The 13,104-nt window shown below is 37.3% G+C and overlaps 1 protein-coding gene across 1 annotated transcript in view; it reads right to left on the bottom strand.

Annotated features, from left to right (window-relative positions):
* Nucleotides 1-4,849: 4,849 nt before the first annotated feature.
* The window catches only part of SUN3 (Sad1 and UNC84 domain containing 3), a 38,015-nt gene continuing 29,760 nt past the window's right edge, over nucleotides 4,850-13,104 (bottom strand). Inside the window, exons 9-10 of the mRNA XM_007178354.2 lie at nucleotides 5,943-6,035; nucleotides 4,850-4,969 (exon numbers count right to left, since the gene is read on the bottom strand). Coding sequence (XP_007178416.2) covers nucleotides 4,850-4,969; nucleotides 5,943-6,035 — 213 coding nt within the window. The remainder of the gene's footprint in view (nucleotides 4,970-5,942; nucleotides 6,036-13,104) is intronic.

Below are 13,104 nucleotides of genomic sequence, written 5' to 3'. Positions count from 1 at the left end.
TCTACATTGTTACAAGTGTTTGCCAAGCCAAACGTGATTAATGTCACATTTAAATTTTTTAGTAACAAAACATGCTTTTTAGTACTTCATAAGTTAATTTTAAAATAGATAAATCATTAAATGAGATGGTTGCTATGGAGGTCATGAATATGATTAAATACTAAGTAAGCTTTGTAAACAGTGTTTCATAATGTATTGATATTTACTTCAAATCACTTAATTTTTTGCCATAAAATAAAAAAAAAACGATTTGTTTAGTCATAACAACATCAATGGCGTTGGGTGTTGTGGGGAAAATTGTCTAAGCATGGATAATGAGTTGTTTTGTTCAAGAGGAAAAAAATTAAAGCTCTGTGGCAATATTAACCAAAAAAGGGGCTTCCCTGGTGGCGCAGTGGTTGAGAGTCTGCCTGCTAATGCAGGGGACACGGGTTCGAGCCCTGGTCTGGGAAGATCCCACATGCCGCGGAGCGACTGGGCCCATGAGCCACAATTGCTGAGCCTGCGTGTCTGGAGCCTGTGCGCTGCAACGAGGGAGGCCGCGATGGTGAGAGGCCTGCGCACCACGATGAAGAGTGGCCCCTGCTGGCCGCAACTGGAGAAGGTCCTCGCACAGAAACGAAGACCCAGCACAGCCAAAAATTAATTAATTAATTAATTAATTTTTTAAAAAAAGAAGTACAGTTCGTGAATTAAAAAAAAAAAATTTTTTTAAACTTCCTAAGAAGATACGTGAGTATACATTCTGCACAAAGGCCCAAATAATATAGGGAATTTTGACCCAACAGATATAAAATTAAGTTGCAATGATCTTTTCTTGAAAGATAACAGGAATCTTATGTTTTCTTGCAGTTTTCTTAAATAGGTTTGGCAAATTAATAATTCAGGCTAAGCCTGTCATTAGGACTCAAGTGCTATTGTTACTTGGTTCCCATTCTTGAAAAAGTAGCAAAGACTGGTGGTCCAGAAACTAGATAATAGTCTTGGTACAGGGAAAATTGGCAAGCTTGAAGCATTTGAAATGATTAGAAATGTATTTGGATCAATTTTACCAAAGTAAACTAATTTATATTTTGATATCTCTCTAATTACAGGTATTAGTTGATAATCAATACATACTTAATGAACTGAGTTGAATTTCATTACACTAATGGGGCTGTGTCTTGCTTCAGTCTTTTGGACCTTTTTGCTGCGGCTTGCTCTGTGCCGCACCATCTCTCAGAGAGGCATGCCATCCTGGATCCATCTTTATTTATGAAGGTCATAATCCATATGATAATATGATTATAAATCAATAAAAATGGACTCTTTGCATGCTTCTTAGAAAAAAAATATAATTCAATAATTTCAGTATTGATAATTAAATATATTGACACTACTTCCCTACATTTCTTCCAGACGTTTTGAAGGCAAGGAATGAGGTCACCAGAGCTCTCTAGAAGCCTGTGTGGTACTGAGTTTTCTAATGCAATGTATAGTCATATTGTTGTTGGTCTAGCTAATACATAGTCTTCTAATGTATATGATTATAAGATCCGGGGAGCAGTGTTGATGTTATTCATTATGTTTGTTTATTGTGCAAGGAAATGCCCTCATCTTGAAAACGGAAATACAATGAGTGAAGCATACAAAACATCAGTCAGGGTGTGGAGTTGGAAGTAAGGAACTAACCTTTTTATAGCTGCAGAGATGGTAAACTCCACCTAGATAAGTATCATGCATTTAGTAGCTGTCACCCAAAGCTGCATCTGCCAATGTCTGTCAGGTGCCTGCTTCCCCCTACAGTCCCAGGGGAAGGCTATTTGCAGTCCTGTAGTTACCAGTTAATGTTGGAAAAATTACCCAAGGGGAAAGATACTGGCATAGCTCAGAGGTCCTGCATCAGTCCTGATGGGCAATATTTGTCTTTTTTTTTTCTTTTACATGGGAAAACTGTAAAATGAGGGAAAGCATACTGCAGAGGTGGCATGAGTGAATGTCTTTCGAGAATTATACTAGTTTAAGGGTGGGTTTTGCTTAAACAGTTCTTCGAAGACTCTTCTCGTCTTTTAGATGTTAAAGGAAAAATACTTCAATACATTTCATAATTTAAAAAATTGACATCTGTGGAGCCTGTTAGAAGTGTCAGGTACAGTGCTTGGGGCTGGGGCTCCGAGAAGGGGGCTCCTCCACCCAGGAGGGGGGAAGACCCACGTTTGTTGGGTGGCTCCTGTGTTTCGTTTTGATGTAGTAGAACTTATTTTTTTTTCTTTTGTGACTCCTGAAGTCTGAGTCATATTCAGAAAGGTGTTCCTCTATCCAATGCCATACGGGAGTTTTTCCAAGTTTTCTTGTTGTATTTTTATGTTTTTTTATGGTTTTGTTACACCTGTAAATCTTTTCCCATATTGGGAATTCATCATGTTGCACACTGAGAAGTATGGATGCAATGTTCTTTTCTTAACGAGGAGATAATTGTTCCAAGCCATTTGTTTTTTCCCATCCCTTTTGAGATGCCACCTTTATCATATATACTATGTTCTGACATAGATATTAATCTATTTCTGAATATCAGAAACAGAGTTTTTTGTTTGTTCCATTGGTCTGTCAATGTTCCAGTGTCACACAGTTTAAATTATTTATATCTATGTCATTAATAATTCTGGGACACCAATTCCAATGTGTGGGGCTTTCTCCCCCACCCCAAGAAATTCTCCAAGACCAGCTGAGTGTCCTATGATTCAAGTCTGACACTACCTACCTGGAGAGAGCGTCAGACCCCACAGGTCCCACAAGACTGGCCCCCCCACCCCATTCAGATGACGGTCACGGTCCAGATGTCACCCGTGCTTCTGATCAACTGGCTGTGAATTGGAGTACCATGATCCCCTCCTTGGATTTGAATGTTTTGCCAGAGCCACTCACAGAACTCAAGAGAATCATTACTAGTTAAATTATTTACTAGTTGCAAGAGAAACATTTTACTCACTGGTTTATTATAAAAGGATGTAACTCAGGAACAGCCAAATGGAAGCAATGAATAGAGCAAGGCATGATGAAGGGGCTCAAAGCTTCCCTACTGCCTCAGAGCTGGCCACTGTTCCCTAATCTCCATGGGTTCACCAAACCGGAAGCTCTCCAAACCCCATCCTTTTGGATTTTTATGAAGGTGTCTTACATAAGCATGATTGATTTGATTTAATCACTGGCCTTTGGCATTCAATTCAGCCTCCAGCTCCTCTCCTGTCCCTAGATGTCAAGGGTTGAGACTGAAATTTCCAACCTTCTATTCAGTGGTTGGTTCTCCTGGCAACCAGCCCCCATCCTTTCCAAAAGTCACCTCACTGACACAACAAAAGACACCTTGATCACTCTTATGCTCAGGAAATTCCAAGGGTTTTAGGAGCTCTGCACCATAAACTGGGAAGAAAAACAAATGTATATTTCTTACTGTAAATCACAGTACAACAGTCTTAGAGCTATTTCCCTTTGTTGATTGTTTTTATTTCAGGGGTTTCCTAGCTTCTCACTAAGTTTATATTTCCATGGAAACTTTAGAGTCAGTTTGGTTGAAAACACAACCCTTTGGTTTCTTATGCATATGTGTTTTAATCTTTTTAAACCTTTCTAAAACTGAAAATTTCAAACATATATAAATAGACAGAATAGTATTAAGTGAAACCTTGTGGACCAACACCTGACTTCAGTGATCATTTCATGACCAATCTTTTTCATTTATTCTCCCACCCATTTCCTCCTATATTATTTTGAAACATATCCCAGGTATATCATTTCATTTGTAAATTTTAAAATATATATTATAAATCTAAGTGATAAGAAATCTTTGTTATAACAAAATCATAATACCGTAATAACCTAAATATTGTTTTTAAAAACAATTCCTTAATATTCCATAATTGCCTCATAAATACCATAATTTTTTTTCTGGCTTTTAATTGAGATCAAATTGAATTTGTAGATCAATTTAGAGAGAACTGACTTCTTGACAGTGAAATTTTTGTATCCACAGATGAGTTATGTCTTTCCATTTATTGAAGTCTTTTTTTCATTATCCACTTCTCTTTCATTGGCTCTTCATACAGTTTAATTCTTTCATTTGATTTTTTAAACTCTTTGTTGTGGCTTTTGTAAATTATATCCTCTTACTGGTTGTAGTTTGCATTTATGAATGATTTTGATTTATATATGATAATTTTGTCTCCATCTGTGTTTGTAATGTATTTTTTAATCGAATTTATTGCATTTCAAGGAATTCATCAAGTCATCTGCAAATTAGTCACGGTCAGACTTCCTCACTAATTTTTACCTCTAATTTTATTAGCTTCTCTAATTGCACTGACAGTGTATCCAGATCAGTGTTAAATAACAGTGGTAACAGCAAACATCCATTCCTGGTATGGATGAATAATAAATGAAGGCAAAGATGCTATTATGTGAAAGACTGTTGAAAAATACCATCTTCTTCTAAATGCAAACTCATTTTTCAGTGCTTCAACAACATGATTCATCCTCAGAAGCTACACTAACATGGGACTTCCCTAGCGGTCCAGTGGTTAAGACTCTGTGCTTCCACTGCAGGGGGTGTGGGTTCGATCCCTGGTTGGGGAACTAAGATCCCACATGCCCTGAAGCTAAATTTTTTTTTTTTAAAAAGCACAGTAACGCAGAGAGATTGAATTTACTTTCACATTTTTTATTAGTAAAATTCATTCACTTTTTACTGGCAGGTAGGAACTACTTGGAGGTTTCTTTCTCACTCCTGATTTTTGATTCCTATAGGTGTGGTGTAACCTAAGGGAATCACTTGAATATTTTGGACCTGTGGTCATGGCCTTCTGTACCAGTTCTTCTAGGTGTCATCTCTTGGGGTGCCATGAACCCTGAATCTATATAAACAAGTATACTTCGGGTGTCCCCAATTACTAAGGATTTTAAGTTTCACACATAATAAGAATTCAGAAACGTCATGCTGAAAATACAGAAAAGATTGAAATTAATGTCTTATAAAATAAACCTTCTCAAAGAACCCTAAGTCATGCTGATGTAATAAAAAATTAAAACACTGTCTTTCCTTCTTAAGTCAAGTACTTTCAAGTACCAGTCTAATGGATGGTGTAATGAGCTACTGTAAGTAAAGAGCTCATAAAAAGGCAAATACAGGGGAAGGAGATAACATGGTGGTCTATACGCCAAGGCCTCTCACTGCCTTGTCCCGCCTCCGTGGTGCTCCTTGTTGGCTGCCCCAGGGAGGGATGTGGGTATACAACTGAATGTGAAACTCTACAAGTACATTCATTTCTGACACATATACTGCTTTCAGCTTAGATTTTCTCACCATTGGCCAAGAAGTGTAGCAACACATTTGTTTTTACATGGTTTGAGATGCCTTCTACATCTCTTCATTACTTCCTGTGACTAATGAGAAATGATGAAATATATTTCATATGCCTTAATGACTTTCAAGGGTTTCTAAGTTACCAGTTGGTATTCTTTCCCCATTGAGTTAGGGTGAGAAGTGTTACTTATATTATCTGGTATTAAATATTTATTCTCTCCGAGTTCCTCTCTGCCCCCAACCATCTCATTTTGTACCATCATCATCCCATCCCTTTTACCGAAGGAAGATGATAGTGACCATCACACCTAATCTTATCAAGGGAATCTAATAAGTAACATAAGGACTGAGAAAGAGTATATATATATATAAGTGATAGCAAATGATGAAGAATTTGGCTTAGAAACCACTTTTATATTTGCTTCTTTTTTGCATTAAACCTTATGTACATGATTGGAGCTAAGAATTGAAATTCAGACAAGCCTTGCTTATCTCATACTTTTGTCATAATTATTCTCACACACACCACTTTGCATCAAGCAATCCCAACAAATCCCTCCCTGGGATGGAGTCACTGATACCCTATCTTTTCCCAAGGGTCTCATACCTGGAGTGCAAATGTTTGAACGGTGGTTCCTGTTTTATTATATATAAACTGACCTAGGAAAACTTCTTCTCCTTCACATTGTTTCGAGATGCCCTGTAAAGAAAGCAACAGACACAGAGGTTGTAATGAATGGGTGTTCAGTTACAGTAAATGGAGGCAAGTGTCTGTTCAAGTAGCAACGATTCTCCAGACATCTTTGGGTGTCCCCCGGGGCACAGCGCTATGCTAGGTGCCAGTACTGCCCTATAAACCCAAAAGGTGTTTAACTCGGGTGGGGGAACTCTTAGGCAAGAAACAGGCTAATCAAAGGGCTGAATAGATTCAGATAGAGAGATAAACAGAGAGGTGAGAGAGAGAGATGACAGAGCAAATTCCAGCATTGACTTTGGCCTCATAAATGTATTTGCTATACGTTGAATAAAATAAACACTAAATGAGTCCCCATATTGAGCCAATATGCGTGAAACTTAACCAGTTTGCCAAACTATAATCACACAAATAGCTCCATCCAAAATGTAAGCTTTTGTTGATTTGTGTATGCAATTTCCCTTGTGCTTTTAACCTTCCTTCTCTAACCTTTATTTATTTATTTATTTTTTCCACTATCAAATTTTTTTTTTCTTATTAGTCATCCATTTTATACACATCAGTGTATACATGTCAATCCCAATCGCCCAATTCATCATACCACCACCGCCCCCCACCCTTTCCCCCATTGGTGTCCATATATATTTCCTCTACTTCTGTGTCTCAATTTCTGCTTGGCAAACTGGTTCAGCTGTACCATTTCTAGGTTCCACATATATGCATTAATATACGATACTTGTTTTTCTCTCTCTGAATTACTTCACTCTGTATGACAGTCTCCAGATCCATCCACATCTCTACAAATGACCCAATTTTGTTCCTTTTTATGGCTGAGTAATATTCCATTGTATATATGTACCACATCTTCTTTATCCATTCGTCTGTCGATGGGCATTTAGGTTGCTTCCATGACCTGGCTATTGTAAATAGTGCTGCAGTGAACATTGGAGTGCATGTGTCTTTTTGAATTATGGTTCCTCTGGGTATATGCCCAGTAGTGCGATTGCTGGATCATATGGTAATTCTATTTTTAGTTCTTTAAGGAACCTCCATACTGTTCTCCATAGTGGCTGTATCAATTTACATTCCCACCAACAGTGCAAGAGGGTTCCCTTTTCTCCACACCCTCTCCAGCATCTGTTGCTTCTAGATTTTCTGATGCTGCCCATTCTAACTGGTGTGAGGGGATACCTCATTGTAGTTTTGATTTGCATTTCTCTAATAATTAGTGATGTTGAGCAGCTTTTCATGTGCTTCTTGGCCATCTGTATGTCTTCTTTGGAGAAATGTCTATTTAGGTCCTCTGCCCATTTTTGGATTGGGTTGTTTCTTTTTTTAATATTGAGCCACATGAGCTGTTTATATATTTTGGAGATTAATCCTCTGTCCAATGATTCATTTGCAAATATTTTCTCCCATCCTGAGGGTTGTCTTTTCGTCTTGTTTATGGTTTCCTTTGCTGTGCAAAAGCTTTGAAGTTTCATTAGGTCCCATTTGTTTATTTTTTTTTTGTTTTTATTTCCATTACTCTAGGAGGTGGATCAAAAAAGATCTTGCTGTGATTTATGCCAAAGAGTGTTCTTCCTATGTTTTCCTCTAAGAGTTTTATAGTGTCCAGTCTTACATTTAGGTCTCTAATCCATTCTGAGTTTATTTTTGTGTATGGTGTTAGGGAGTGTTCTAATTTCATTCTTTTACATGTAGCTGTCCACTTTTCCCAGCACCATTTATTGAAGAGACTGTCTTTTCTCCATTGTATATCCTTGCCTTCTTTGTCATAGATTAGTTGACCATAGGTGCATGGGTTTATCTCTGGGCTTTCTATCTTGTTCCATTGATCTATGTTTCTGTTTTTGTGCCAGTACCATATTGTCTTGATTACTGTAGCTTTGTAGTGTAGTCTGAAGTCAGGGAGTCTGATTCCTCCAGCTCCATTTTTTTCCCTCAAGACTGCTTTGGCTATTCGGGGTCTTTTGTGTCTCCATACAAATTTTAAGATTTTTTGTTCTAGTTCTGTAAAAAATGCCTTTGGTAATTTGATAGAGATTGCACTGAATCTGTAGACTGCTTTGGGTAGTATAGTCATTTTCACAATATTGATTCTTCCAATCCAAGAACATGGTATATCTCTCCATCTGTTGGTATCATCTTTAATTTCTTTCATCAGTGTCTTATAGTTTTCTGCATACAGGTATTTTGTCTCTTTAGGTAGGTTTATTCGTAGGTATTTTATTCTTTTTGTTGCAGTGGTAAATGGGAGTGTTTCCTTAATTTCCCTTTCAGATTTTGCATCATTAGTGTATAGGAATGTAAGAGATTTCTGTGCATTAATTTTGTATCCTGCAACTTTACCAAATTCATTGATTAGCTCTAGTAGTTTTCTGGTGACATCTTTAGGATTCTCCATGTATAGTATCATGTCATCTGCAAACAGTGACAGTTTTACTTCTTCTTTTCCAATTTGTATTCCTTTTATTTCTTTTTCTTCTCTGATTGCCGTGGCTAGGACTTCCAAAACTATGTTGAATAATAGTGGTGAGAGTGGACATCCTTGTCTTGTTCCTGATCTTAGAGAAAATGCTTTCAGTTTTTCTGCATTGAGAATGATGTTTGATATGGGTTTGTCATATATGGCCTTTATTATGTTGAGGTAAGTTCCCTCTATGCCCACTTTCTGGAGAGTTTTTATCATAAATCGGTGTTGAATTTTGTCAAAAGCTTTTTCTGCATCTATTGAGATGATCATATAGTTTTTATCCTTCAATTTGTTAATATGGTGTATCACATTGATTGATTTGCGTATATTGAAGAATCCTTGCATCCCTGGGATAAATCCCACTTGATTGTGGTGTATGATCCTTTTAATGTGTTGTTGGATTCTGTTTGCTAGTATTTTGTTGAGGATTTTTGCATCTATATTCATCAGTGATATTGGTCTGTAATTTTGTTTTTTTTGTAGTATCTTTGTCTGGTTTTGGTGTCAGGGTGATGGTGGCCTCATAGAATGAGTTTGGGAGTGTTGCTTCCTCTGTAATTTTTTGGGAGAGTTTGAGAAGGATGGGTGTTAGCTCTTCTCTAAATGTTTGATAGAATTCACCTGTGAAGCCATCTGGTCCTGGGCTTTTGTTTGTTGGAAGATTTTTAATCACAGTTTCAATTTCATTACTTGTGATTGGTCTGTTCATATTTTCTGTTTCTTCCTGGTTCAGCCTTGGAAGGTTATACTTTTCTAAGAATTTGTCCATTTCTTCCAGGTTGTCCATTTTATTGGCATAGAGTTGCTTGTAGTAGTCTCTTAGGGTGCTTTGTATTTCTGTGGTGTCTGTTGTAACTTCTCCTTTTTCATTTCTAAATTTATTGATTTGAGTCCTCTCCCTCTTTTTCTTTATGAGTCTGGCTAATGGTTTATCAATTTTGTTTATCTTCTCAAAGAACTAGCTTTTAGTTTTATTAATCTGTGCTATTGTTTTCTTTGTTTCTATTTCATTTATTTCTGCTCTGATCTTTATGATTTCTTTCCTTCTGCTAACTTTGGGTTTTGTTTGTTCTTCTTTCTCTAGTTCCATTAGGTGTAAGGTTAGATTGTTTATTTGAGATTTTTCTTGTTTCTTGAGGTAGGCTTGTATAGCTGTAAACTTCCCTCTTAGAACTGCTTTTGCTGCATCCCATAGGTTTTGGATCATCGTGTTTTCATTGTGATTTGTCTCTAGGTATTTTTTTGATTTCCTTTTTGATTTCTTCAGTGATCTCTTGGTTATTTAGTAATGTATTCTTTAGCCTCCATGTGATTGTGTTTTTTACGTTTTTTTCCCTGTAATTCACTTCTAATCTCATAGCGTTGTGGTCAGAAAAGATGCTTGATATGACTTCAATTTTCTTAAGTTTACTGAGGCTTGATTTGTGACCCAAGATGTGATCTATCCTGGAGAATGTTCCGTGCGCACTTGAGAAGAAACTGTAATCTGCTGTTTTGGGATGGAATGTCCTACAAATATCAATTAAATCTATCTGGTCTATTGTGTCATTTAAAGCTTCTGTTTCCTTATTTATTTTAATTTTGTATGATCTGTCCATTGGTGTAAGTGAGGTGTTAAAGTCCCCCAGTATTATTGTGTTACTGTCAATTTCCTCTTTTATAGCTGTTAGCAGTAGCCTTACATATTGAGGCGCTCCTATGTTGGGTGCATATATATTTATAATTGTTATATCTTCTTCTTGGATTGATCCCTTGATCGTTATGTAGTGTCCTTCCTTGTCTTTTGTAACATTCTTTATTTTAAAGTCTATTTTATCTGATATGAGTATTGCTACTCCAGCTTTCTTTTGATTTCCATTTGCATGAAATATCGTTTTCCATCCCCTCACTTTCAATCTGTATGTGTCCCTAGGTCTGAAGTGGGTCTCTTGTAGACAGCATATATGTGGGTCTTGTTTTTGTATCCATTCTGCAAGCCTGTGTCTTTTGGTTGGAGCATTTAATCCATTCACGTTTAAGGTAATTATCGATATGTATGTTCCTATGACCATTTTCTTAATTGTTTTCGGTTTGTTTTTGTAGGTCCTTTTCTTCTCTTGTGTTTCCCACTTGGAGAAGTTCCTTTAGCATTTGTTGCAGAGCTGGTTTGGTGGTGCTGAATTCTCTTAGCTTTTGCTTGTCTGTAAAGCTTTTGATTTCTCCATTGAATCTGAATGAGATCCTTGCCAGGTAGAGTAATCTTGGTTGTAGGTTCTTCCCTTTCATCACTTTAAGTATATCATGCCTCACCCTTCTGGCTTGTAGAGTTTCTGCTGAGAAATCAGCTGTTAACCTTATGGGAGTTCCCTTGTGTGTTATTTGTCATTTTTCCCTTGCTGGTTTCAATAATTTTTCTTTGTCTTTATTTTTTGCCAGTTTGATTACTATGTGTCTCAGCGTGTTTCTCCTTGGGTTTATCCTGTATGGGACTCGCTGCGCTTCCTGAACTTGGGTGGCTATTTCCTTTCCCATGTTAGGGGAGTTTTCGGCTATAATCTCTTCAAATATTTTCTCTGGTCCTTTCTCTCTCTCTTCTCCTTCTGGGACCCCTATAATGCGAATGTTGTTGCGTTTAATGTTGTCCCAGAGGTCTCTTAGGCTGTCTTCATTTCTTTTCATTCTTTTGTCTTTATTCTGTTCCACAGCAGTGAATTCCACCATTCTGTCTTCCAGGTCACTTATCCGTTCTTCTGCCTCACTTATTCTGCTATTGCTTCCTTCTAGTGTAGTTTTCATTTCAGTTATTGTATTGTTCATCTATGTTTTTTTTGTTCTTTAATTATTCTAGGTCTTTGTTATACATTTCTTGCATCTTTTCCTCGACTCTTTTTCCGAGTTCCTGGATCATCTTCACTATCATTATTCTGAATTCTTTTTCTGGAAAGTTGCCTGTCTCCACTTCATTAAGTTGTTTTTCTGGGGTTTTATCTTGTTCCTTCATCTGGTACATAGCCCTCTGCCTTTTCATCTTGTCTATTTTTGTGTGAATGTGGTTTTTGTTCCACAGGCTGCAGGATTGTAGTTCTTCTTGCTTCTCTCTACCCTTTAAAATTGAAGATTTTTGAGAGGAGAGCACACTGGTGGAAATTAATTTACCTTGTAAATCTAAAGTTTATTGTTAGGTTCATTGAATCATAGTAACACAACAAAATAAAGATTTCATGAGTTCAGTCATTTTATTCAATATAATGAAAATCATAATATCAACATTTAAACTATTTATAAATTAATTTATTAAAAGAATTGGATACATCATGACTAAATAATGCACTCACAATTTTATATAATATATATTATATTATATTCAATTATATATAATATATTCTATTATATATAATATATATTATATATAATATATACATTAATCTATATATTGACATATCAATTTACATATTTCACATTTGAGATATATATATATATAAAGTCTCATATAGTTCCTTTAACCTGTTGTGAGGCATGCTAGTTTTATTTTCACCTTCTTTATCATTCTATTTTAATTTCACTTGGTTCATAAATTCACTAATATTAGAGAAAAACAATGAGAAGTAATTTTTCTTACTAAAGGATTCTTGACTGAAGGATTCATCCATAAAATCCCTCTATAATGAGCAACTGTGCACACTTTTGTGAGATAGGGTTTGATCTGCTCAAATCCAACATAGCTCAACTATAGGTGTCTGCAGACACTGACTGTGGATGGCATCAGGCTTGCATTAAAGGACAATAGTTTCTGTGTTTTATAACTCCAGGACCATGTCATTTAAAGGCGTTTGAATGACACACAAGGCAGGCTGAGCACCCTTGTTTAATTCTGAGCCCTCCTCTGGATAGGAACATGAAGGGATTGAAGTAAGGCATAAACTTCTGAGGAAAACACGGGATCAGACACTGAGAGAAAAACATGTGGAGATAGCCAGATGGTGACTGGTGTAGTGGCCTGGAGAAAACTCACGCTACCCTGGCTGTAGGGGGAATCAGCAGCATGCTGGTGCTGATGTTTACTGCAAGGGCCCAGAAAGGGCCAGAGCTGGGGCCGTGCTGTGGGGCCCAGCATGAGGTTGAGGAGTCCCTACATCTGAGAGTGGGCTAACTGTCTTTTTAAGAAGCAGTTAGACCCTAGTCATCACCCCTGCCCTTGTCTAGAACGAGATTATCTTTTCCCTCCCAGGTCTAGGACAGCTGACCTCAGGAGCACCCGGCAAAAATAAGAGGTGAAGGTATAACCTCTGCATGAATGGTGGGCTGTGCACCTCCACACTCAGCACATTGGCCAAGCTGAAACCCCCTGGGCACAAGGTTGCAGGATTCCTGGGGTCAAACTTCTGGATACCACACTCTGCAGTTTCCAACCAGACCATCTAGCCATGAAGCTCACTGTTGACTTGCCTCTCATGTGTGCAGAAAAAGCCAGCTTTTGACTGTTCAGCTCTTAAATGTGACAAGCGTCACCAGACACATGTGGAAAGCAACTAACAAGAAACATGGAGCCCCTGTTAACAAATAGGAAAGGGGGTACTTGGGAGTAAAGATGTGAGGGAGCTAAAAACATGGAACAAAACT

Source organism: Balaenoptera acutorostrata, chromosome 7, assembly GCF_949987535.1.
Source record: "Balaenoptera acutorostrata chromosome 7, mBalAcu1.1, whole genome shotgun sequence".
NCBI lineage: Eukaryota > Metazoa > Chordata > Mammalia > Artiodactyla > Balaenopteridae > Balaenoptera > Balaenoptera acutorostrata.
Note: the sequence above shows the minus strand (reverse complement) of the source record. Positions and strands in the feature narration are given on the sequence as shown.